The sequence below is a fragment of the Scyliorhinus canicula genome, chromosome 5 (assembly GCF_902713615.1).
Source record: "Scyliorhinus canicula chromosome 5, sScyCan1.1, whole genome shotgun sequence".
NCBI classification, from domain to species: Eukaryota; Metazoa; Chordata; class Chondrichthyes; order Carcharhiniformes; family Scyliorhinidae; genus Scyliorhinus; species Scyliorhinus canicula.
The window spans coordinates 104,556,740-104,584,044 of NC_052150.1; the positions used below are offsets into that span (position 1 = coordinate 104,556,740).

A 27,305-nucleotide genomic window follows, 5' to 3' on the forward strand; every position below is an offset into this window, starting at 1 on the left:
AATTATTTTTTTCCAATTAGGGCAATTTAGCGTGGCCAATCTACCTAACCTGCACATCTTTGGATTGCGGGGGTAAAACTCGTGCTGACATGGGGAGAATGTGCAAGCTCCACACGGAAAGTGACCCAGGGGGAGATTCAAAACCGGGTCCTCAATGCCGCAGTCCCAGTGCTATTCACTGCGCCACATGCCGCCCCCGAAGCATTTATAATTTTAACATTTAAACATTCTAAACAACAAGGCAGTCTGACACATGCAACAGCATCACAATAACATACCCACATTCCCCCCGTCCTACCTCCTGACTGCCTATATATTGGATTCCCTATCCTTATTCCACAATGCCATGCACCCCTTTCTCCCCGCCCCTGCTGACAGTCAGTTGTCCTTAAAGAAGTCGATGAATGGCTGCCACCTCAGAGTGAACGCCTGAATTGTACCTCTTAAGGTGAACTTAATCTTCTCCAGCCTGAGAAACCCTGCCGTGCCCCTGACCCACACCCCCGACTTAGGAAGCTCCGAGTCCCTCCATCCCAGCAAAATCCGTCTCCGGGCCACCAGGAAGGCAACGGCCAAAATGTCGGCCTCTCTCCCCTCCTGGGCCCCCGGATCTTCTGACACCTCAAATATTGCCATCTCTGGACTCGGAGTAACCCTCCCTTCCAGGACCTCTGACATCACGTCCGCAAATCCCTGCCAGAATCCCCTCGGCTTCGGACATGCGCAAAACAAGTGTGCGTGATTCGCCGGATTTCCCCCGCACCTCCCACATCTGTCCTCCACCTCCTCAAAAAACCTACTCATCCGGGCCAAAGCCATATGAGCCCTATGGACTACCTTGAACTGGATCAGGCTAAGCCTGGCACACAATGAGGATGAATTGACTCTCCTCAAGGCCTTTTCCCATTGTCCAAATTCCAACTCCCCTCCTAACTCTTCCTCCCACTTCCTCTTCACCTCCCCGATTGGGACCCCTTCCCACTCCATCAATTCCTTACATATTTCCGAGACCCTCCCCTCCCTAACCCCTGTTTTTGACATCACCTTATCCTGCAGTCCCTTTAGAGGGAGGCGATGGAAGCTTGGAAACTACCTCCGGACAAAGTCCCGAACCTGTAGGTACCGAAATCCGTTCCCACCCGGTAACTCAAACTCCTCCCCTAATCTCTCCATGCCCGGAAAATCCTCTTCAATGAAGAGATCACCAAATCTCTCAATCCCTGCCTGCTGCCACCTCGTAAAGCCCCCGTCCAGCCCTCCCGAAACAAAACGGTGGTTATCACAGATCGGTGACCACACCGACACCCCTTCCAGTCTCATGTGCTATCTCCATTTCCCCACACCCTCAGGGCTGCCACCACCACTGGGCTTGTGGAGTACCGAGCTGGCGAGAACGGCTAACAATGCCTCCAAACTCATACCCTTACAGGATGCCGCCTCCACTCACTCCCACACCGACCCCTCCCCCACTAGCTACTTCCTAACCATCGATATATTCACTGTCCAGTAATAATTAATCAAATTCGGATGGGCCAAGCCCCCTACCCCGTGCCCCCGTTCGAGATGGACCTTCTTCACAGTCGGGGCCTTACCAGCCCATACAAAACCTGAGATCACCGCGTTCATCTTCCTGAAAAATGCCTTGGGGATAAAAATTAGAAGACATTGAAACACAACAGCAATCTCGGGAGGATTGTCATCTTCAGAGTCTGTTCCCTCCCCGCCAATTACAGCAAGACCATGTCCCAACTGTGGAAGTCCCCTTTCATTTGCTCAACCACCCTACCCAAATTTAACTTATGGAGCTGACCCCAGTCCCTTGCCACCTGAATCCCCAGGTACCTAAAACTCCTTTCCACCACTTTAAATGGTAACTCACTCAGTCTCCTCTCCTGCCCCCGTGCCTGAATTGCGAACACCTCACTCTTACCCATGTTTAATTTGTAGCCCGAGAACCAACCAAATTCCTCCAATATCTCCATGATCCCAGCCATCCCCCCAATGGGTCTGTTATGTAAAGGGTGGGGAATGACTTGGTGGCAAGTGGGTGGACTCGTGGTGTCCCCCTTGAGAGCGGGGCACCTTGGTTGAGACCCCCATTGCTGCAATACAATCATTTAAAGCCACCTTCTAGCTGCAACTTACAGTCTTCTGGCTGTTCAGACTACTGACTGCTGACATTATTCTGTATATGCTCTGAGGGCCTCTGGCCATGTGGATCCTCACCCAGCCAGCCCCTCTGGAACCCCTCATACTCCAGCAGTATCATCACAGGGATGGGCATGGCAATGCTCAATCGCCGGCCCACCTAGCGTTGGCACTCCTCAATGCACTCCTTAGAAGCACAGCCCCACAGCAGAGGAAGCAGGGGATTAGCAGAGCTCATCTCACAAAACGGACGCATATACTGGTGGCGGCTGGAACCCTCCCTGGCACAGAATGAAAACTTACCAGTGACACTATCAGCTAGACCAGCCCTCAGATCATGAGATTTCTCCATACCCTGCCTGTCCACCACGCCAATGATCCTATCCATCCCGCTCCAAGAAACCTGGCCAACTCTCTGTCACAATCTGTGTGTAGAACCCAGATTCAACATAACACCGCAGCGAAGGTCCCAGCAAATGCAGACATCCCTCGCTCACCCCCATCTGTAGGACTTTCCTGTACATCATGCTCTCAGCATGTGAATGAATAGCTGCACAATATGAATGTCGCCACAACCCAACCAGTTGCCACCCTCCTGCTGGGATAGCCTGGTCAATGCTCTCAATGCCATCAGCCATGATGTGCCAAGCTTTGGAACGTTGCAACAATATCCATGTGCATCTGGGACATGTCTACCTGTGAAGGACTTTCCTGTCCTGCCCCTTAGCCATGGACTGCACAATGAGCCCCTAGCCTTTGATGTCCTGGCATATGGCTCTGACGTGTTAGATTTAGATTTATTGTCATGTGTACCGAGGTACAGTGAAAAATATTGTTCTGTAAACAGTCCAGGCAGATCGCTCCATACATGTAAAACATAGAACAAATCATAGGTACATGATGGAAATACATAGAGATAGACATTGGATGAAGCATTTGGATTAAGCACTGTAACCGTAGATAAGTTGCATAGAAAAATCAGTTCAGTCCAAAAGAGGGCCATTCAGGAGTCTGGTAACAGCGGGGAAGAAGCTGTTTCTGAATCTTTTGGTGCGTATCCTCAAACTTATGCCCGATGGAAGAGGTTGGAAGAGATAATAACCTCGGAGTCTTTGATTATACTAATGGTTTTCCCAAGGTAGGGGGAGGTGTAGACAGAGTCAATGGATGGGATGCGGGTTCATGTGATGGACTGGGCTGTGTTCACAACTCTCTGTAGTTTCTTATGGTCTTGGGCCGAGCAGTTGCCATACCAGGCTGTGATACAACCAGCTGGGATGTCTTCTATGGTGCATCTGTAAAAATTGGTAAGAATTAGTGCGGACACGCCGAATTTCCTTAATTTCTTGAGGAAATATAAGTGCTGTTGTGCTTTCTTGGTCGTGGTGTCAACGTGGGTGGACCAGGACAGATGTGCACACCTAGGAATTTGAAGCTGTCAACCATCTCCACCACAGTACCATCGATGCAGACAGGGGTACGGATGACAGTTCACTTCCTGAAGTTGATGACCAGCTACTTAATTTTTCTGACATTGAGGGAGAGATTGTTGTAGTTACACCATGCCACTAAGTTCTCTATCTCTCTCCTGTATTCTGATTCATTGTTGTTTGAGATCTGTCCCACTACGGATTGCGGTTTGTTGGTCAAGAAGTCAAGGATCCAGTTGCAGAGGGAGGAGCCATGTCCTAGGATTTGGGGTTTGGATATGAGCTTGGCTGGAACTTAGGTGTTGATGTGGAGCTGTAGTCCTTGGGCTCGATTTTTTGGTTGCCGACGGCGAAATCGCGTTCGGCGAACAGCCGGAGAACCCCTCGATGCTCCGCTGCAGACTGTCCGAGTTCTCGACAGCACGGGACATGTGTGGTCACATCCATCGGGAACTCAGCGTGGCGGTTGCGGACTCAGTCCAGCGCCGCCACTGTCGGAGGAGGGCCGATCCACGGGCGGGGGGGGGGGGGCACATTATTCAGGGCTGGGGCACTGTGATAGGGCGTTCCGGGGCATGTGAGCCGGCCGAAGGGGGGACTATTTCGCGGGCTGGGTCCGCAAGTGGCCTCCGCCATGAAGCACAGCACGGCCACTGCAGGCCTCCATGCGCATATGAAGCCACGGACCCGGCAATTCTCCAGGGTGTATCGGCAACTAGAGCCTGGTGCTCTATGCTGCCATCCTGCTCGCCCCCAGCAAAACAGGGAACAGGTGGCTGTTTTGCGCCAATTTTGCTGTCATAAATTGCCACTGTTCCCACGCCGGCGTGGGGACATCGTCTTCAAATCGGAGAATCCAGCCTCTTGTTGTCGAGATGCTCCAGGCATGAGTAAGGCCATGTCTGCTGTGGACAGGTTGTGACAGTATGTGAATTGCAGTGGATCAAGGCATTCTGGGAGTATGGAGTTGACGTGTCTCATGACCAACGTCTCAAAACAGTTCATAATGATAGATGTCAAGGCCACTGAGCAGCCGTTGAGGCACGTTGCCTGGTTCTTCTTTGGCACCGGTATGATGGTGGCCTTCCTGAAGCAGGTGGGAATCTCAGAATGGGGTAGGGAGAGGTGGAAGATGTCTGCGAACATCACCCGCAAGTTGGTCCATGCAGGATCTGCTGAGTACACGACCGAAAACTCCGTTAGGACCCGTTGCTTTCCGTCAGTTCACTTTCAAGAAGGCTTATCTAACTTCTGAGGCTGTGTCGGTAAGTATGTGTGTGTCTGAGGCTGTTGGGGCAGTTGACATCAGTTTGTTGGTTTCCTGCTTGAAACAAGCATGGAATGCATTGAGTTCATCGCGGAGGGGTGCTCTGTTGCCAGAGATTCTACTCAGCTTTACTTTGTAGCCCATTATATAGTTGAAGCCTCGCCACAACCGACGAGAGTTTGTGTCGTTATTCTGGGACTCCAGCTTGGTCTGATATTGTCTCTTAGCGTGTCTGATGGCCTTGCAGCGGTCGTAACTAGATTTCTTGGATAGGTCAGGGTCACTTGCCTTGAATGTCTCAGACCAGGCCTTCAGTAGGGAGTGAATCTCTTGGTTAAACCATGGTTTTCCAGAGTTGGGGAACACAATCCATCCGGAGAATTAAGAGGCCCTCGGGTTGTATGACACAGTCTGATTAAGCAGTCTGTGTAACAGAGCACAGAGCAGTCTCTCAGTTCCCTCTGACAATGGAGCTTTGGTGAGTTGCTCAGGAAAGTCTAGCGTTAAGCTCGTTCAGCTTGTTTTCGATCGCTTGACATAGAATTTACAGTGCAGAAGAAGGCTATTCGGCCCATCGAGTCTGCACCGGCCCTTGGAAAGAGCACCCCACTTAAGCGCACACCTATAACCCAGCAATCCCACCTACCCCTTTGGGCACTAAGGGCAATTTTAGCATGGCCAATCCACCTAACCTGCACGTCTTTGGACTGTGGGAGGAAACGGGAGCTCCCGGAGGAAACCCGCAGACACGGGGAGAACTCCGCACAGACAGTGACCCAAGCCGGGAATCGAACTTGGGACCCTGGAACTGTGAAGCGACAGTGCTATCCACTGTGCTGCCATGCCGCCATCAAGCTTGGATGTTTGGCAGGTGTCCGCTGGGGAGAGGAGACTTGAAACCATGTTGCGTTAGTCTCACCTGCAGACCGGCACGTTTATCTCATTCTGGATGGTCCCAGGATCTGATGAGACAAGTCTGACCTTGTGGAAGGTAAGTGGTTGCGTCTGGAGGGGTCCTAGACTCTGTTTGCGATTGTCGGGTCACCGGGGGGGGGCATGTTCACAATCCGGTCGGGCCCCGAGATTCCATGAGGAGAGTTCTTCCTTTCGGCGTGTTCGGGTCCTTGTGTGGGGTTCTCGATGATTTGGGGGTGTTTAGGCTCTGTTTGGATCGCTGGCGGGGTCTTTCTGGGTTGGGTTGGGCTGGCCAAAACGGCCTGATTCTGCGCCGGTTGTGAGGTTGGGCGTTCCTGAGGTCGGAATAGGCCTGGTCGGGCCTCCACATCAGTCCTTTTCTTTTCCTTCTTCAGGTATGTCGGGACGCTGGGTGGGCCTTTTGGGGTCGGGCCCAGCTGGAGGCTTGGTAAGGCATTTTAGGAGCTGGGTCGGGTGCTTTGGGAAATAGATTGGGTAACTCAAATGCATCCGACACGGGACTCTGTATAATTTCCGTTAAATTGCACCCACTGTCTCTACCAGCAGTGCACCGTGGCAACAGTGTATACCATCTACAAGATGCCCTGTAGAAATGCACCAAAGCTCCATTGACAGCGCTCGCCAAACCTGGGACCTCTGCCGAGATGGACAAGGGTATCGGGTGCATGGAAACACCAACACCTCCAAATTCCACACCAAACCATGCAGCATCCTGATTTGGAAACATGTCACTGTTCCTACACTGCCACTGGGTCAAAATGCAAGAACTCCTCAACAGCACTGCAAGTGTTCCTGCACCACATGGACTGCAATGGTTCAAGAAAGCAATAAATGCTGGCCTTATCAGTGATGCACATTTCCCCAAAACAATTTGAAAGTGATAAAATTGTATAGGAAAAAGAGAAAACCAAGCTTATTTTGATTAGTATTTGCAGAATATTTCACATGGAAATTAAATTGTTCTAAAAGTAAAAAAACAAGGACATGGACTTCTCTAATGTATTTCACATCAGTACGGTGGAATTTGTGAATAATTTATCATGACGTCAGGCTCTGACTGAAAACCAGCGTGAATCTCTCTAGATGCACAGACCAGTTTTAGGCCCAGATCTTGAACCACTCTGACAAGAAGAAAATCAGTCTGCTGAGACAGGGCCTGATAGAGCTGTTGGGCCAACATCTTTAACGGGATCTCCGTTCAGCACTAAGGTTAAATTCCTCCCAGCTCCGCCACCCCACAACAAAATTATCAGGTGCTCTCAGGTGCACAATAATCGGAGGCACGCCCTCCCCACCCAGCCACATCACGGCAGTATCGTCGACGCTCCCGCCTCATTGCCAGGACCCCCTCTCAATGCAAGGTCCTCCCCTCACTGCTCGCTCCTCCTGACACGGGAGTCTTTCTGCTTCAATGGCCTGGGTGCTCTCCCCCCTGCCCCTCCACACATAATGAGAACCCCTCCTCCCCCCAATGGGGCTCCCTGGAAGGCTCTCCCCTGGAATTTCCCCATGGCTCAGACTGGCACCACTAGGTTGACAGTGCCAGGCTGGCACAGGATGGTAGCACCAACCTGTGCTAGGGGCACTGCCCCAGGCATGGCCCCTCTACTCTTGGGGGCTATACTTACCTTAGTGCCCCTGGCGGGTTCCCTTTGACTACTTCACATTCTTAAATAGCTGTTGTGAACCCCGCCAACGTGACATCACTTCGACGAGGTATGAATATTTAGTGAGCGAGGAACTTGGGCTTGGAAAGCCCTTTCAAAGGGCTTGGAAGCCCTTTAATCATATTTAAATTTAGTGAAATTTGTTAAAATAAGGTTCCCACCCAGAACGTTACGATACCCACAAGGGGTGGGAAAATTGGGAATGGCATCTTGCTGGCGAGAATTTAATTTCCCAACTCTCGCGGCATTTTGCGCCCGCGTCGTTGTTCTGTTGACAACGAACATGGGTGCAAAATTGTCCCCTTAGGAACTGCAGCCTAAAGTGTCTTCCAACCAATATATTATATTTGAAGAGCCATCATTGAAGTTATTGTGGCAAACCTTGCAGCGAATGTACACACAGTAAAGGGCGGTAAAATGTAAATGAGATAAATGACCAATTAACCATGCTTCTGATGTGCTTTTTAAAAATTCATTGACAACTTCTTTGCACACTAAGAATTATTGCCCACCTCACGTTGTACTGAGAAGCTGGCGGGCTGTATTCTTTAACTGCCAAAGTCCATGCTGAGGACAGAATGTTAACCAGAACCCTCATGCACTCATGTAATCCTACAATGGCCCATCATACCTGTGTTGGCTCTAAGAAAGAGCTGTCCACTTTCACGTCACACCCGAGCTCTTTCCCCATAACCATGCAAATTAGACATGTTCAAGAACAAGGCCAGTTGCCTTTTGAAAGTTCCGAGAGAATCTGATTCTAAGCCTATAGAACTTCCTTGATTTATTTGATGTGGAGATGCCGGCGTTGGACTGGGGTGAGCACAGTAAGAAGTCTTACAACACCAGGTTAAAGTCCAACAGGTTTGATTCAAACACGAGCTTTCGGAGCGCAGCTCCTTCCTCCACCTGAGGAAGGAGCTGCGCTCCGAAAGCTCGTGTTTGAATCAAACCTGTTGGACTTTAACCTGGTGTTGTAAGACTTCTTACGTTGATTTATTTGAATAATGTCATTGGATCTTCGACAAACACCTAAACAGGAAGGTGAAGACTAATCAAAACAGTTTTATCTGAAAGACAGAGAGCTTTTGCAATGCAGTGCTTCTTCAGTATTGCCATGGAGTGTTGGCCTAGATTATCTGCTTTGTTTGTGGGTGAGTGTGAACCCTTGAATTTTGTGAACTCTTCAATCAGTGGAATTTTCTTTTTGTGCAATAGGGAAATACATTTTTTGTACATGAAATAAAGAACTTGGGATTTTTATAGCACCTTTCGCAACCTCACACATCCTCTGCCTTAAATGTAACCTCGGCCTGAGAAGAACACTCACTAAATCAGCGTGAATATTTCTATTCCCTCTGCTAGCCATTTTCCCTGACTGAGAATGCCAGCCATTCGGGGCAGTTTGGTTGTCTTGCTGGACATGCATTTGTAGCTACCGTTACACTGCCCAAACTCACATAAGCCTTATACGAAGAGAGGGTGCAATTTTGCCACTTGTCTTCATTGAAATTATTTAAACCTTAAAGTTAAACAATGGCAAACTAGTCAACCGCAGTTAAATTCTAAATTGTACGGTTATGATGTCAAAAGATTTTTATCACCTCAAGCCTTCAATGCAAAAATGGAACAATTTGAAAGACAGACTAGAATATCTGAAGATGAAAATTACCTGTTTATTAAAATGCATGGGCGGGATTTTCCGAGCCCAGTGCCGGGCTGGAGAATCGGTGCAACCGCGCCACATCGCCCCGATGCTGGCACGCGATTCTCCGAGGAGCGGAGAATCGGCGCCATTTGCGCTGGCACGTTTGGTGCGGCGCCGGTCGTGGGCCGCTGTCTGTAGCAGGGCCGCCGATTCTCCGGCCTTGATGGGCCTAGCGGCCACGCGGAAACGGCAGAGTCCCACCGGCGCCGTTCACACCTGCTCGCAGTCGGCAGGAACTCTGTGTGCAGGGTCAGGGGGCGGCCTGTGGGTGGGGGAGGCGGGGCTCCCTCACCGGGGGGGGCCTCCGATAGGGTGTGGCCTGCGATCCGGGCCCACCGATCGGCGGGCTAGCATCTCCAGCCCTGCTCCTATTTTGTTACGCGGCCGGCCCCTGAACCCCCATGCCATGTTGCGTCGGGGCCGGCACATTGAGGAGGTCCCCCACGCATGAGCGGATTGGCATGGCGCCACTGCGCATGCACGGGTTGGCGCGACGCCACTGCGCATGCATGGGTTGGCGCCGGGAAGGGAGGCTGGAGTGGCGTGAAACACTCCAGAGGGGGCCAGAGTCGGTAGCGCCAGCGCCCGTTTTGTGCCGTCATGAAACGCGACGGCGTTCACAACGGCGCGGACACTCTGCCTCCATTTCGGAGAATCCCACCGCATATTTTTATATGAAAATTTATTTTCTTTGAAAATATTTGGTTTATTTAATCTTCTAAAATTACAAGTCTGTAAATTCTGAAAATGACGGCAGCTGGAAACTTATAAAGCACCGGTTTTAATATCTAAGTAACACATTGCTGTCTGTTAATCCTTCAGGCAATTTAACTACACATTTATTGAAGACCTGTTACATAAAGTAGTGAATATTCAGTAGTTATGGTCATCCTGCTGTAGCCTGACATAGCATTTATGAATGGAAGAGAATTGTGAATCAGGTCTATCATGTGTGTGCTCTTGTGAGGCCAAATACAGCTATAGAAAAAGATGAGAACAAGTCCTTTCATTTTCTACCTACCTGTGAATTTTTAAGAAGTGGAGGACACTTTTGTTTGGCAAGACGAAAAGGGACAGATCAGATTGTGAGATGAGATTAAATAATATGCCTTTTATTACAAAGGTAGCAACTCTATTATTTCAAGTAATTGAAACCTTAAGAGACTATAAAATGTAACTGTCATTTTTTTGAATGATGGCTGTGATGTGTCGAAGTGACTTACAGAAAAGTCTGTGGGTGTGGAAAGAAAACAAAAAGAGCATTGGAAACAGAGCTGCCTTTTGACTCGAGAGAGTGTGTAATTTATAGATCTAATTTCAAATAGAAATCCAGCTCTTACGAACACATGATTAATCATGAATCCTATACCCATTTTCATTTCTTTACCGTAAAGAACAATGTTGACTTAGAATAACATAAATCGAAGCACAAATTTTTTTTATTGGTTCATTCACAGGATGTAGGCATCATTGGCAAGGCCAGCATTTATTGTCCACCTCTAATTGCACCGCCGCTTCCTTGAATGACTGCAGTTCGTAGGTACATCCATAGTGCTGTTAGGAAAGATGCTCCAGGGTTTTCGCCCAGTGACAATGAAGAAAAGGTTCCGAGTCAGGATAGTGTGTATCTTGGAGGGAGTCTTGCGGTAGGTGACGTTCCTATGCATCTGCTGCCCATGTCCTTTAGAGGATGAGAAGGGAGTTTTAATAATGGGAGATGAGGAAATGGCTGAGGAACCGAACAGGTTTTTTGGGTCGGTCTTCACAGTGGAAGACACAAATAACATGCCAGTGACTAATAGAAATGAGGCTATGACAGGTGAGGACCTTGAGAGGATTTTTATCACTAAGGAGGTAGTGATGGGCAAGCTAATAGGGCTAAAGGTAGACAAGTCTCCTGGCCCTGATGGAATGCACCCCAGAGTGCTAAAAGAGATGGCTAGGGAAATTGCAGATACACTAGTGATGATTTACCAAAATTCACTAGACTCTGGGGTGGTCCCGGTGGATTGGAAAATAGCAAACGTGACACCACTGTTTAAAAAAGGAGGTAGGCAGAGAGCGGGACATTATAGGCCAGTGAGCTTAACTTCGGTAGTAGGGAAGATGCTGGAATCTATCATCAAGGAAGAAATAGCGAGGCATCTGGATAGAAATTGTCCCATTGGGCAGACGCAGCATGGGTTCATAAAGGGCAGGTCGTGCTTAACTAATTTAGTGGAATTTTTTGAGGACATTACCAGTGCAGTGGATAATGGGGAGCCAATGGATGTGGTATATCTGGATTTCCAGAAAGCCTTTGACAAGGTGCCACACAAAAGGTTGCTGCATAAGATAAAGATGCATGGCATTAAGGGTAAAGTAGTAGAATGGATAGAGGATTGATTAATTAATAGAAAGCAAAGAGTGGGGATTAATGGGTGTTTCTCTGGTTGGCAATCAGTAGCTAGTGGTGTCCCTCAGGGATCCGTGTTGGGCCCACAATTGTTCACAATTTACATAGATGATTTGGAGTTGGGGACCAAGGGCAATGTGTCCAAGTTTGCAGATAGCACTAAGATTTTTTTTTTTAAATTTAGATTACCCAATTATTTTTTCCAATTAAGGGGCAATTTAGCGTGGCCAATCCACCTACTCTGCACATTTTTGGGTTGTGGGGGCGAAACCCACGCAGACACGGGGAGAATGTGCAAACTCCACACGGACAGTGACCCAGAGCCGGGATCGAACCTGGGACCTCAGCGCCGTGAGGCGGTTGTGCTAACCACTAGGCCACCATGCTGCCCCCAGATAGCACTAAGATGAGTGGTAAAGCGAAAAGTGCAGAGGATACTGGAAGTCTGCAGAGGGATTTGGATAGGTTAAGTGAATGGGCTAGGGTCTGGCAGATAGAATACAATGTTGACAAATGTGAGGTTATCCATTTTGGTAGGAATAACAGCAAACAGGATTATTATTTAAACAATAAAATATTAAAGCATGCTGCTGTGCAGAGAGACCTGGGTGTGCTAGTGCATGAGTCACAGAAAGTTGGTTTACAGGTGCAACAGGTGATTAAGAAGGCAAATTGAATTATGTCCTTCATTGCTAGAGGGATGGAGTTTAAGACTAGGGAGGTTATGCTGCAATTGTATAAGGTGTTAGTGAGGCCACACCTGGAGTATTGTGTTCAATTTTGGTCTCCTTACTTGAGAAAGGACGTACTGGCACTGGAAGGTGTGCAGAGTAGATTCACTAGGTTAATCCCAGAGCTGAAGGGGTTGGATTACGAGGAGAGGTTGAGTAGACTGGGACTGTACCCATTGGAATTTAGATGGATGAGGGGGGATCTTATAGAAACATATAAAATTATGAAGGGAATAGATAGGAAAAATGCGGGCAGGTTGTTTCCACTGGCCGGTGAAAGCAGAAGTAGGGGGCATAGCCTCAAAATAAAGGGAAGTAGATTTAGGACTGAGTTTAGGAGGAACTCCTTAACCCAAAGGGTTGTGAATCCTTGGAATTCCTTGCCCAGTGAAGCAGTTGAGGCTCCTTCATTAAATGTTTTTAAAGTAAAGATAGATAGTTTTTGAAGAATGAAGGGATTAAGGGTTATGGTGTTCGGGCCGGAAAGTGGAGCTGAGTTCACAAAAGATCAGCCATGATCTCATTGAATGGTGGCGCAGGCTCGAGGGGCCAGATGGCCTACTCCTGCTGCTAGTTCTTATGCTCTTATGTCCTTCCAGGTTACATACTCTGTGGAACTTGTTTCTTCCCTTGAAATGCATTCTATAGCACAAGACCGGAGATTCCTCAACCTAGGAGAGGGATTTAGAAATAAATCAACCCCTACTCCCCCCTTTCTGTTCCTTCCACATCCAACTTACTGAAGTATTGATGAAGTCACCAAAGAATCACAGTCACAGATTCACAAGAATTTCCATTAGCCAGGATGGATTATCCTATCTTTCATATTAATAAGAGTAGCATGTTGGTCAGCTAAAAATAAAAGGAAAATAGCCATCAGAATCCTAACCAGGCCCATTGACACAAGCTAAAATTTATATTTGATGTTTGGAACGAGACCAGTTCCATTGCGGCATGATGAGAAAGAAATTAAATTGTTGAGGAGCAAAGTATTGGCTTCGATATTTGGCTCAAGGATACAATCCACACTATTTTGAGACCCGGAAACCCAAAAGAATGGGTTTCCCAAACTGTCCTGCCTTTTTTAATACCGGGGCTCCTTTAAATTTTTTCCTATCCATTTCCTACTCCAGGGTGGCCTAATTTAATAATAATGATAACAATAATCGGTTATTGGCACAAGTAGGCTTCAATGAAGTTACTGTGAAAAGCCCCTAGTCGCCACATTCCAGCGCCTGTTTGGGGAATTGAACCCGCGCTGCTGGCATTGTTCTGCATTATAAGCCAGCTGTTTAGCCCACTGTGCTAACCAGCCCCTGATTTTCAGGCTTAAGGCATATGTTGCATGAAGTCTTCAGCGCAACGTTACCACTGAGGAGAGCAGGTGGGCCCACTACTGGGTGGGAGAGGTCAGAGGGCGCAGGTCCCGCTAGCAGTGGCAATCTTGAGCTGTGATGATATGATTTGAATTTATATTTTGAGGTCTGATCATATTCAGCACAATTCTCAGGATGCATATCCATTCAGCAGCAAAATTGTTAGAATATTTTCCTTTAGCTTCAGCAGGCTTTTCTGTTATTTCTCACAATTATTTCAAGAATAACTAGGAGAAGAATTTTTAAAAAACTTTATTGAGGGAGAATTTAGTTTAGTGTTCTTCTTAACTGAGCGGCTGACTATGTGTGTGAGAGAAAAAAAATTAGACTTCAAGTTCCATTAACTTTAGAAAATGCCTAAACCTTACTGAGGGAGATAAATATGGGAATAGAGAGAGATATAGAGGGCGTGATTTAATCACCGCGTGAGGTCACAAATGCCCTCCCTGTATGCCTGGGCAGCTGACTATATCAATTTTGAGCTGGACCAAGCCCATCAAGATGCCCGGAGGGCAAGCATTTCCATCATCGCCGGGATGCCCCAGGTCCAGAGGGTAATAAGAACAAAGAAAACTGCAGCACAGAAATAGATGATATACACATTGCCTTGTGCGCAATGGGGCATCAGGGAGTGCCCTTCATTAACAGGAAGGGGTTCCACTCATTGAATGTTCAACACATGTGCACCACCACTTCCAAACCATGCACGTATGTACATGCTTCCCAGGGAGCGTGCATGACAGCTCCATTCTCGGCTATTCGGAGATCCCTGGCATCTTTGAGGATCACCCCAGGAGGACGGGTTGGTTCTTGGGAGATAAGGGGTACCCGCTGAGGTTCTGGCTGATGATGCCACGGAGCCGAGGCGGAGACCAAATATAATGAGGCCCATGCTGTCACCCGTGCTGTCATTGAGTGGTGCATCGGACTGCTGGAAATGCGGTTCCGATGCCTTGACCACTTTAGTGGTGCACTGCAGTACTCCTCCCAGATGGTCTCCCGCTTTGTAATGGTTTGCTGTACCCTCCACAACCTGGAACAGCAACAGGGCTCCATGCTGGAGAAGGAGGGACATGCGGCCTGGTCTGAAGACGATCTGCATTTCTGCTGGTATGTAAAGGATTAACAACTGTGTTATAGTGCCAGACAACCACTAGATGGCAGCACGAGATCCATGTATATAAACTGTACTCAGGAGATTCCCACCTATTCGTATCAGGAATGACTAGAAAGCAGATTGTTAGCGATATAGTTTAGTAGAGGGGCTGGTTTAGCACAGTGGGCTAAACAGCTGGCTTGTAATGCAGAACAAGGCGAGCAGCACGCGTTCAATTCCCCTACCGGCCTCCCCAAACAGTCGCCGGAATGTGGCGACTAGGGGCTTTTCACAGTAACTTCATTGAAGCCAACTTGTGACAATAACCAATTTTCATTTTCATTTCAGTTTGGTAGGTGTAGTTAAGCATTATTAATACTTCTTCATATTTACTTAATCATCAGTTATAGCTGTAGAAGAGTGAACAAACTCATAGATATTTATATTCTTTATTCAATAAATGTTACTTGCTTAATTTGAAGACTGATCGTTTTCCTGAACTACAACCATCAGACTATTCTGGAAGCAAGCAAAAGAGTAACAACGTATTACAATCACGTAATATAACAGATGAGGAGGGGCTGACCAGGAGGGACTAGAGAACGCGCCCAGGAAGGACCCACTGGAGGACCTGGGGAGAATGTGCAGACTCCGCATGGTGGCCCAAGCCAGGAATAGAACCCTGGTCCCCAGCGCTGTGATGTGACACTGCTAACCACAGTGCTACCATACCTCCCATCGCCATGCCACCCTGTTCTGCCCGTTGACCTTGAGACGTGCCGGTGTCGGGGGGGGGGGGGGGGGGGGGGGCTGTATACGTGTGAGGTGGAGATCGGCGTCATCACCCTGGTGGCTCGCTTGTCCCGGAAAGAGCCCGTAAGGCCCTCAGGGTCTCTGTGGGATGGAGAGGAAGTTGAAGTGAATCCTGTTCCTGCCTGCTGCATGCAAGAAGGGGCTGCTTCAGTTTCTGAGGAACTATGAATCGTACTGAACAGTGTGCAAACATCTGTGAACATCCCTACTCCTGACCTAATGACGGAGGGAAGGTCTTTTATTAAGCAGTTGCAACTGGGCTTAGGATACAATCCTAAGGAGCTCCCATAGCAATGTAAATGTTCTAAACTATCGGACATGGGTTGGCAGTGTTGGGGGAAGAGACAAATAGGGGGAATTACAGACACAGTATGATAAAAATGTGTCTTTTGTGGAAATGAAAATTGGCCATTTAGCATTGGTTGACTGTTCTATGCCCATTCTAATATTCACCTCTATTGACTTCATCTACCTTCAGTTACCTGCCTCTTGCATATCTTGCTGTGTATGCTCAGCTTCAAAGATACTATGGGCCATAAGTTCCTCAGAGTGGCATTCAGCATCAGGTTGCCACTTCTTACCCTCTTCCCTGCACCAAATTTCTTCCATGCCTGTCTCGCCCGACCTTCCAACTCAGGCCGGGTGAGATCTAGGCAGGGCAGCAATCTCTGAAGCCCAGCATTGAAGTGGAACAGAGTTGGAGTGAAAGAGGTCGCACCTCTTTTTTAACTGCACTAGTTGCTGAAAAGCAGTTAATTTTAAAGGTCTGATTGAGGTCTAGGGAGAAGATGAGTGCCTGAGGTAAGTGGAGGGCTCGGGAGGGGGACCGGATGTTGGTCGGGTTTGGGGTGTCGGACATCAGGTAGGAGACGGACACGGGGGAGGAGGGGGTGGGTTGCACAAGAGTTGGGGGTGGATTGGACATTGAAAAGAGGGTGCGGGTTCCCCACAAATCCAGTGCTGGGGACCTGGGAGGTTATTTTAAAAAATTTATAGTATCCAATTATTTTTTTTCCCAATTAAGGGGCAATTTAGTGTGGGCAATCCACCTACCCTGCACATCTTTTGGGTTGTGGGGATGAGACGCACGCAGACACGGGGAGAATGTGCAAACTCCATAAGGACAGTGACCTAGGGCCGGGATCAAACCTGGGACCTTGGACCGTGAGGCAGCAGTGCTAACCACTGCACCACTGTGCCGCCCTCCACATATACATCGATAATATAAATATATGACTGAAGTACATCACAGTGTTATCATTAAGCTTTTTCTTATTAATTCCAAGGATTTCTTATCCTGAATTAAGATTGTATTTCATTATAGTTTCTATAGTTTCAGTGACCTTCATGTTATCTGCTTTATGAAAGGTAAAGCTATTTTATTACAAAACAATGACTACCTAACTTGCCCTGCACAATTGGAGATAGGGAGATTTATTCAGGGAGATAGAGTAATTTGCCATCATTTCTGTCCCTGTTTCTGAAATAACCAGGAGATTATAAATATTTATTTTAATCATGTGGAAGGTAGAACATTATAAGTATTGCAGTTTCTCTTGGCTGCTTATTTTCATCTGCGATGAATGATATTTTTAAAAATCCCTTGAAGATCTGTAAGGTATGATTCATGTTTATATTTTATATTACAGTGCACTGATTATGATTTTGAATATGGGACAGAATGTCTTCATTTAACTCTGAAGTATTGTGGCACTTCTGCCAAGCTCATTGATGGGCCACCTGATCTGTGGAAGGTAAGAAGGAACTATTCAAGTTTATATATATGCTTTGTTGGAAGCATTATGGTCAGAAAAATAGAATTGTGATCATGGTGCAGGCTTGGTGAGGGCTAGAAACTGACCAAATGCTCAAAATACTCTGCAGGTCTGGCACCATGTGTGAAAAGAGAAACAGAGCAAACATTTCAGGTTGTGGTCTTTCATCAGAGTTGATTTCAAATGTTAACTCTGGAAACTTAATATTTCTTTTGATAAATTTAGAATACCTACTGGAGTGAGTGTGCCATCACAGTGGTCTTATGGAGAGTATTTCACTGGATCCTTTGGGAAAGAAATAATTGGAATCTTCCTCCCAGACTGCAGAACCACAAGTGAAAGTCAAATGGAACCTTGTGGCTCAAAGAAACATTCCAAAGGGATAAGATCTAATCACCATCTGTTACCGGGCAGAGCACAGTCCTTCGGGCCAATCCATTGCCATCAGCCAAATTAATAAACTCACACCCAGCCAATCTCTAATCACCAGTCTAAAATAGCACAGCATTATGGAATCTGCTTGTTTGAACTAAAGGCTGCTTCTTGCAGGCTGCTTTGCCTTAAAGTCACAGGTCCAAAGCAGAACTAAAAGAAAGGGGCAATAAGGGGATAAATAGGAACCAACAGGAAGGACCCTTACACTATTCAATCAGGATGTTCCTTCAGATAATTCTGTTCTGACCAAGGTCCTCCCAAGAATTTGATATCTGTGTTGCATTTCGTGAATAATAATAATTATAGTCGCCATATTCCGACGCCTGTTTGTTTACACAGAGGGAGATTTCCAAACAGCACATCTTTCGGGTCTTGTGGGAGGAAACCGAAGCACCCGGAGGAAAGCGTCAGAGTATTGCATGTGGATTTTTTTTTTTGTTTATCTTTTTAAAAAATGTATTTTTATTTTTTCAATTATAGGGCAATTTAGCATGGCCAACCACCGACCCTGCACATCTCTGGGTTTTGGGGGTGAGACCCATGCAGACATGGAGAGAATGTGCGAACTCCATACGGACAGTGACCCAGGGCCGGGATCGAACCCAGGACCTCGGTGCTGTGACGCAGCAGTGCTAACCACTGTGCCACCCAGTATTGCATGTGAATTAAGCAGACTTCAATCTAATTCATTGGTCTGCAGTCATGCATTTTGTGACACGCATTTTTTTTCATGTTCAGGTCATTTAAGAATACAAACATATAATACATCATTTTCTTGCATTAAGACATACAATAATTGTATTTTGCGATTTGCTACATTTTTATTCTAAAAATTGACTTAGTTCTAAAGGGAATATAGCTGCAGCTGGGCCTGTCACTTTGTGCCTGATAATACTGGGTGTTTCCTTCCTCGCTTTTGATGCTGTAGTTGGAAATGTTGCGTGAAAAGTGCGGTTATGAAGCCAACATTACCTCACTGTTGTGGAGAGAATTAGAGTGGGCCCTTTGACAAAACTGAAAGATATTACAGATGAACTGCATTCAAAGAAGAACACGGCAGAGGGAACAGGGGATGGGAAAACACATATAGAAACACACCACAAGGACAGCATGATCACGCAGTGGTTAGCTCTGCTGCCTCACGGCACCAAGGTCCCAGGTTCGATCCCGGCTCTGGGCCACTGTCCGTGTGGAGTTTGCACATTCTCCCCATGTTTCCGTGGGTTTCAACCCCACATCCCAAAGATGTGCAGGGTAGGTTTGAATGGACACGCTAAATTGCCACTTAATTGGAAAAAGTGAATTGGGTACTCTAAATTAAAAAGGAAACACACCACAAAAAGAAATTTGAATTGGTTAATCACAGGTTAAAGAGTTGTGAATTGTCTCAAGCCAGGACAGTTGGTACGTTTTCGCAAGCCCAGTCCAGATGGTGGGGGGTGAATGTAATAAGGTCTCGGTTGAGGCCGTACTCACGTGTGCGGAACTTGGCTATCAGTTTCTCCTCAGCGATTCTGCATTGTTGCGCGTCCTGAAGGCTGCCTTGAAGAACATTTACCCGAAGATCAGAGGCTGAATGCCCTTGACTGCTGAAGTTTTCCCCGACTGGAAGGGAACATTCCTGCCTGGCGATTGTTGCGCAATGTCCGTTCATCTGTTGTCGCAGTGTCTGTCCTGGCTTGAGACAATTCACACCTCTTTAACCTCATGAATCATAGAATGTATAGTGCACAAGGAGGGCATTCAGCCCATCGAGTGTGCACCGGCCCTTGGAAAGAGCACTCAAGCACACACTTCCTCCACCCCATCCCCTTAACCCAGCAACCCCAATTAACCTTATTGGACACGAAGGGCAATTTAGTATAGCCAATCCACCTAACCCGCACATCTTTGGACTATGGGAGGAAACTGGAGCACCGGAGGAAACCCACGCACACACGGGGAGAATATGCAGTCTCCACATCGACAGTGACCCAAGCCGGGAATCGAACCAGGGAACCTGGAGCTGTGAAGCAACTGTGCTGACTACTATGCTACCGTGCTGCCCCAAACCTGTGATTCTTCCTCTCCATCTGGACCTGTAAACATTTAATGACCTGACAAGACTCGCATTCAAAGTATAATTTCACAACATTGACTTTGTCTATATATGTGGTTGTGGAACCCACCTCTTCATTCACTTGAGGAAGGAGCAGCGCTCTGAAAGCTAGTGAATCCAAACAAACCTGTTGGACTTTAACCTCGTGTTGTAAGACTTCTTACGGTGCTCACTCCAGTCCAACACCGGCATCTCCAAATCTTAAATGAAGAACACCTGCAGAATTTCAAGGTGTAAGGATCTAGGTGTGATAGTGCATGTGTCACAAGGGGTTAGTATGCAAGTAATTAAGAAGGCTAATGGAATGCTATTCTTTATGAAGAGAGGAATTGAACATCAAAGTAAGGATGTTATGCTTTAGTTATAAAAGACATTGGTGAGACTACACCTCAAATACTGTGTGCAGTTTTGGTCTCTCTATTTAAGGAAGATGTTTGAGGGGGTTTGAGGGGGATTGATACCTGGAATCAGACGATTGCGCTATGAAGAAAGTTTGGACAGGCTGGGCATACTTTCACTTGCATTTAGAAACGTGAGAGATGACTTGATTGAAGTTTGTACGGTCCTGAACAATCTTGACAAGATGAATGTTGAAAGGATGGTTCCTCTTTTGGGTGAGCCCAGAGCCACTATTTTAAAATTAGGGGCTGCCCTTATAGGACACAGATGATAATTTTTCTCTGAGGGTTGTGTGACCATGGAACTCTGCCTCAGAAGGTTTGGGAAGAGAGATTACTGCATATTTTTATGGCAGGGATTGTTAGATTCTAGTTAGGCAAGGAAATCAAAGTTTATCGGAGGTAGATGGGAAGGTGAAAATCAAAACTCAAACAGATCAGCTATTATCTATTGAATGGCGGAACAGGCCCGAGTGGCTGAATGGCCTATTTCTGCTCCTATCTTGTATGTTCATATTTGTGGGTGTGCTGCCTAGCCATACATCATGAAAGCCATTGCTTGGAGCCACAAATACTCGAGGAGTTAATGTGAGTGGCAAATAACACTGTCGGGCTAAGAGATTGAAGCTCCAAACTGTCTTGTTAACAGTAGAAAGCCAGAGGCTGTCCAACATGTCTGAAGGAAGCTGGAGTGGGCATGCCCAAATGCCCAATTGTTAATGACCCTGGTGATTTGTCATTTTGTGCTAACATGCAGGTGAATGCTGAAACTAAGGAGGCAACGGGCAATTGGGCCTTGACTGCAAAAGAGATTTGAGTATCTGATCTAAGAGGTGTGTGTGTTGTTGACTGAAGCCTTTGTCGGACTTCACCTGGAGATTTGTTTGGCTTGCTTGTCTCCTTATCAAGAGTTGCAGTGTACTTCCTGTCCAATATTTGCAACCAAAGTGCATAAGACTTCACTGAAGGACTGTGGTTTTATTATAAGGTGAGAGAGAGTAGAATGGGCCTGAGTCCTGGGTCGTGGCAAGGACTGTGAGTTTATCCATGTGATACAGAGGGCGGCACGGTGGCGCAGTGGTTAGCACTGCTGCCTTACGGCACCGAGGACCTGGGTTCAATCCCAGCCCGAGGTCACTGTCTGTGTGGCGTTTGCACATTCTGAACACCCTGGATCTGTCACTCTACCGCATCCCACTCCCCTCTCTGACTGTGACTGGTTCATCCACTGTCTAGCACCGTCAGTTCAACACCCAGGACCCCACTGTCAGCAGCACAGACCCGACCTCTGACCACCTCCCTCCAACTACCCTTGTCCAAAAGCCCATTCCCCAACCCAGCCACAGGACCCTTAGACCCAACACAAAAATCCTTTGTCTCCATGCCATGTCCTTGCACCCTTGCATCCCCATGACTGGTCTCCATGCCACCCTCCCCCACCCTTTGCTTGCCTCTTATGTCTAGCCTTGGTGCAGCTTGCCTGACTAGCAGGCACTTGATATGAATTATTTGTGAGTGGTCCCCAACAAGGCCAAAGCAGCATCTACTTACCTCAAACAGGTGGCATAGAAGTCAGGATCGCCAGCTAAATACCATTGTGTACAGTGGCAAAAGTTAACATTCCACTTTCTCATTGGCAAGGAACTTAATTTGGAGGGGGATCTTTATTCCAGCTAGATGGCCTTATAATGAGCATGCATGACATGCACGTGCATGCAAAAGGTCTTCCCGACATTGTTCATCTGCAAGCTCGACCCGCTTTTGAAAAACCTTTCAAAGTTCTGAAAACAGAATTCTAATACTTCATCCCACTGTTGAGAAGCTGATTTTTGGCCTCAGTCCGAAGCTTTGTACTGCTGGCGGGACTGGAGGATCCTGCCTACTGTATCCAGGACTGAGGCAACGTACTGGAGCAGCTCACTTCCTCTGCCACTTCCTACTGTGGTGTGGGATCCAGCCGTCTTTCACTGAACTGATAAAGCACAAACCTAGAGCAATGCTCTTGGGTTCCCGGCTCGAATCTCACCACAGTAGTTGGTAAAAATCGCCCTCCAGTCCACAAGGAACAGAATCTCACTATTGGCCCTGACAGCCTGCAATGCTGTATATCCAGCGATGCATCAGACAAATGATGGAAACACTTGTTGAAGCTCTATCAATCAAGTAGGAGGCTCTCTCTTGACAGATGTACAATCGAGCTATTCTAATTGTCACAGGGTCCCTATAACCCATGAAGCTTCAACGGTCAGGTGCAGGTTGTCAATCTCTGATCTGTGCTGACGTAGTTAACCAGCCCAGGAAGTAAACATTGCCATTATTGGTCTCACTGTCACGAGGCACTGAAGGGAAAAATCACCTTGGGCTTCTGACCCTGGTCATATTCTGTTGATACCTGATGCTTTTAGAAATAAAAGGATGAAAGACTTGCATTTATATACCACTTTTCATGATCACTGGATGTGTAAAGTCTTTTACAGCTAATGAAGTACTCTTTGATGTGTCGTCACTGTTGTCATTTTAGAAGAAAGTAAAAGGAAAAAATAAGGAAGACTGGTGGTGTTGGTATGGTTTTATGTGTACAAACAGGTTTCTTTTGATGAATTTGCCTCTCACCACCAGCCTGCTGGAAGAGGCGTGGAAGTTACAGTCTAAAATGGAGAAAGCGACGCATGTCTTTATTTGAGCATTGTTCCTCGAGCACAAATAGTTTTTTACAATTTGTTCGTGGGACCGAGGCAGAACTGGAAAGGAAGCATTTCCATCCCTAGTTGCCCTCAGAGCAGTTAAAATGGCTGACATGAAATATTGTCATATAGCAAAGATATGCTAACTGAGGAAACACTAAAGTATTTAAAATGTAAACACAATATAACATACTTTATCTTTGATGTTTATGCTTAGCATCACAATCAGACATCCAGATTACATTGTGATTTTTTTAAAATTTGAAGATGTAAAGAAACAGCTTTAGGCTGTGATGACATTAGCTGGTGATTTTCTTTCTATGATAAACATCATGACATTTCTCGGCCCCTTAGGTGACTTACAAGCGAGACCTCTATGCAGCTGAATCGCTTATCAAGGGTAAGTCTTCATGTGTATGTCAAATTGGGTTGTTTGAACTGCTTTACTGAACTAGATATCTTAACTCTTCCTAATGTCAGTCAATGTTGGACATGCTCAGACTGTGGTGGCAAATAGTACCTTAATGTATTCTTAACATTATGAAATATCAAGCAGGCAGCAGGCAATGTCATGAATAGCCCGCAGACAGTATTGGTGACTTTGGAGCAATTAGTTAAACTAGGAATTTTAACATCCCGGTAAACAGAAGCATATGCATTTTTAAAAGTTTATTTCGTTCCTAGTCTTACTAATTTTACTTAATTTGACAAAACCATTTTAAAAGCGAGCAATATTGAATTTTAACAGGACATTGGGCGAGAAGACTAAATTTTAATTGTCTTATACATATAGTGAAAAGGCTGGATGTGGAATCAATGGTATTTCTTTAGTTTGCAGTAGTATGTTGTGGTGTTGGTATGGTTTTATGTGCACAAACAGGTTTCCTTTGATAAATTTGCCTCTCGCCGCCAGCCTGCTGGAAGAGGCGTGGAGGTTTACACTCGAAAATGGAGAAAGCGACGCATGTCTTTATTTGAGCATTGTTCCTCGAGCACAAATAGTTTTTCACAATTTGTTCGTGGGACCTAGGCAGAACTGGAAAGGTAGCATTTGGTGCTCATCTCTAGTTGCCCTCAGGGCAGTTAAAATCAACCACAGAACACAATAAGAGTCACAAGCAGGCCAGACTATAGATCGAAATGCTCCATTCCCTGTGAACCTACCAGTTTGGGTTGATAATTAGGCAGCGATCTGACTTATCTTGTCCTAATAGAACTTACACAGCAAAGAGTGTTACCACTGGGATGGGAGAAGTGTGCAATTGATTTATCCCTACTACTAGTCAATTATTTACCTTTGCTACTTTTAGACCCAAAATAAAAGAGACCTTAACGAGGCTTCTTTCAATAAACTCAGAATCATTGATTTATTATAAATCAAACCTTGCAACTTGTTTTATTTTCAAAACAAGTTTCAAGAACTATTTAACACACAATTTGTAAACTGGAAATGTAACGATCTACCCTTTGTAAAATACCCAGCATACATATATATCCCACACACACAAGAAAGGACAAACAAAGGACCTTTGCAGAGATTGGCGGAATAAAATGTTTATAAAAAGGATAAAGTCTGTAGGGTTTTGACATTGTTGATCTGGTGCTGCCTCATGTGAGGGTGGACCATGAGTCCCAGTAGATGCCTTCACACTTTCACCAACAGATTTAGCATGGAGGAGAATAGAGCCAGGTCCATCCTTCTTATCTCAGCCTCTCAGGCTTCAAAGTTCACTGAGATGAGGATTCATAGCTGGATACTGATAGCTACAGGGTGTTCAAAGAGAGTAGAGTGAAGGGCAACTTTTCCCTTTCTCAGTCATCCCCAACTGAGTTTAAAAAGGAATAAGTTCAAATCTTAAATCTTGAAGGCAGACAGCATTATCAGAAACCCCTCCCATCCAGGCATTGCCTTCTTCCAGACCCTTCCATCAGGCAGAAGGTACAGAAGTCTGAAAACCCGCACATCCAGACATAGGAACAGCTTCCTCCCCACAGCTATGAGACTCCTCAACGACTCCCCCTGGGACTGATCTGTTCCCTGTAAGAACACTATTCACGACACCCTATGCTGCTTTTGCTCATGTATTTGCTTTGTTTGGTCCCTTTGTTCCGCACTGTGACCAATCACTGCTTGTTGATGTACCATTTGTCAATGTTCTCTGTTGATTATTCTTTTGTCTACTATGTACGTACTGTGTACGTTCCCTCGGCCACAGAAAAATACTTTTCACTGTACTTCGGTACATGTGACAATAAATCAAATCAAATCAAATCATAAATATTTATAATAGCTTACATTCCCAGAGGTGGAAAAGGCAGTTTCTTTTTTAAAGTATATTGTACTTCTGTTTCTTTCTGCCTTGGAAAGAATTACGTTGGAGCTCATTGAAGCATACCAAGGGTAAAGTTGGCTTTGGCAGCAGCGCAAGTTGAATGGTAGTGAATTGACCTGCTTGATTTTCTTTTCCATTGAATTTAATGGAAAATGGCTTTGATAGTCGGGTCATTAACAGATTTCTGGCACCTGATAAATGCTAAAGGAGAATAAAATGTAACCAACCCAAGCAGATCACTTTCCTACTATCTTCCCAGGAAAAAGTAGCTGCCTTTCACCTCTGAGGTAATCCATCTTTGCTATCTCTGATTTACTGTGAACAGCAGTATGCATCTTCTGGAGCCAGGCCTACTGACAAGTTCAAGAATAAATCACAGCTCTGATAGCAATGGTTTATGTGGAAATTGCCTTGAACTTCTGTGTACAACTAGGGGATATATGCCAAATTTCACAAGCAGTGATGAATGAAAGAGGTGGATCATTCTGGATATCACTCAAATACATCAGTTGCCTTACACACATGGAACACATTGAGTTTCCTTCAATGAAAGAACCTGCAGTCTAGGCAGAGTCACCTTGCAGAATTGCACACTGCAGCAGGAACACGTGCTTCATTCCTTGAGTATTGACTTTTCTTGAGTATTGACCATCCTTCGGCAAATTCCTCCAGTGGGTTTCATCAGACTATTCAGCAGGAGTGAGGTAGCCATCTCCACCTGATGACCTGACATGATTCTGGAGTAACTGCATGGTAATCAATATTAGCGGCCTTGGGTGTTTATTTTTCCTTTCCCAGACCAGAGGCCAGTTGTGGCACTCCTACTGTTCCTCTGTCTGAAACCAGCTAGTTCCTAATAGACCTGGCATTAAACCAGGGGCCTTCATGCAGTTGTATGGTTAAATTATACACTTGTTAGTTCGTTGCTCAATTGAGCTATTAGAACCAGTATGTTTCTTTAACGAAAGCCATGCTTATACAGTAGAAATCTATCGTATTTCAGAATTAGAAAGGTGTTACTAGGGAGAGGAAGGCAGGCAGAGCGTTTGGGTCTTCCGAACCTGTTGTATTATTACTGGGCGGTGAATGTGGAGAAGGTGTGGAGCTGGGTCAGAGGGGTTGATTCCCAGTGGGTCAGAATGGAGGAGAGTTTGTGTAGGGGGTCGGGATTGAAGGCGCTAGCAACAGCGCTGCTCCCGATGGCCCCAGGGAAGTACTCAGGGAGTGCAGTAGTAATAGCTTCATTGAGAATTCATTCGCCAGCACTTCGGGTTGGGGACAGGGTCAAGGGAAATGCCGATTCGGGGGAACCATAGATTTGAGCCAGGGAAGTGGGATGGAAATTTTCGGAGATGGGAGAAGAAAGGAATTAGGACATGAAAAGATTTGTTTCTTGGGGGTCGGTTTGCAGGATTGAAGGAGCTGGAAGCGAAGTATGGGCTGGAGCAGGGGGAAATATTTAGATACATGCAGGTTCGAGACTTTGCCAAAAAGGAGATACAGAGCTTCCCGGTAGAGCTGCCTCCACATTACTTGAGGAGGTGCTGACGACAGGGGGACTGGAGAAGGGGGTAGTGTTGGCGGTTTACGGGGCTATTTTGGAAGAGGCACTGCTGGATGGGATCAAGGCAAAGTGGGAGGAAGAGTTGGAGAGGATATGGAAGAAGGGTTGGTGTGAGGTACTCTGGAGGGTGAACGCTTCCACCTCGTGCGCGAGGTTGAGGCTGATACAGTTGAAGGTGGTATATAGAGTGCACCTTACAAGGGCGAGGATGAGAAGGCTCTTTGAAGGGGTAGAAGATGTATGTGAACGATGCGGGTGGGGGGCCTCGCAAACCACGTTCATATGTTTTGGTCCTGTCCAAAACTGGAGAATTACAGAGGTTTTTAGGGTGATCTCTAAAGTGGTGCACGCGAAACTGGACCCAGGCCCTCAGGAGGCCATATTCGGGGTGTTAGAACAGCCGGGGGTTGGAAATGGGTGTGGAGGCAGATGTTGTAGCCGACGCCTTGTT

General features: G+C 46.4%; 1 protein-coding gene across 3 annotated transcripts in view; it reads left to right on the forward strand.

The window, feature by feature from the left end:
- The window catches only part of crppa (CDP-L-ribitol pyrophosphorylase A), a 436,282-nt gene that overhangs the window by 98,940 nt on the left and 310,037 nt on the right, over nucleotides 1–27,305 (forward strand). For all 3 annotated transcript variants that reach the window (XM_038797476.1, XM_038797477.1, XM_038797478.1), the window contains exons 4-5: nucleotides 17,217–17,321; nucleotides 23,312–23,357. In XM_038797476.1, the coding sequence (XP_038653404.1) occupies nucleotides 17,217–17,321; nucleotides 23,312–23,357 (151 nt within the window). The remainder of the gene's footprint in view (nucleotides 1–17,216; nucleotides 17,322–23,311; nucleotides 23,358–27,305) is intronic.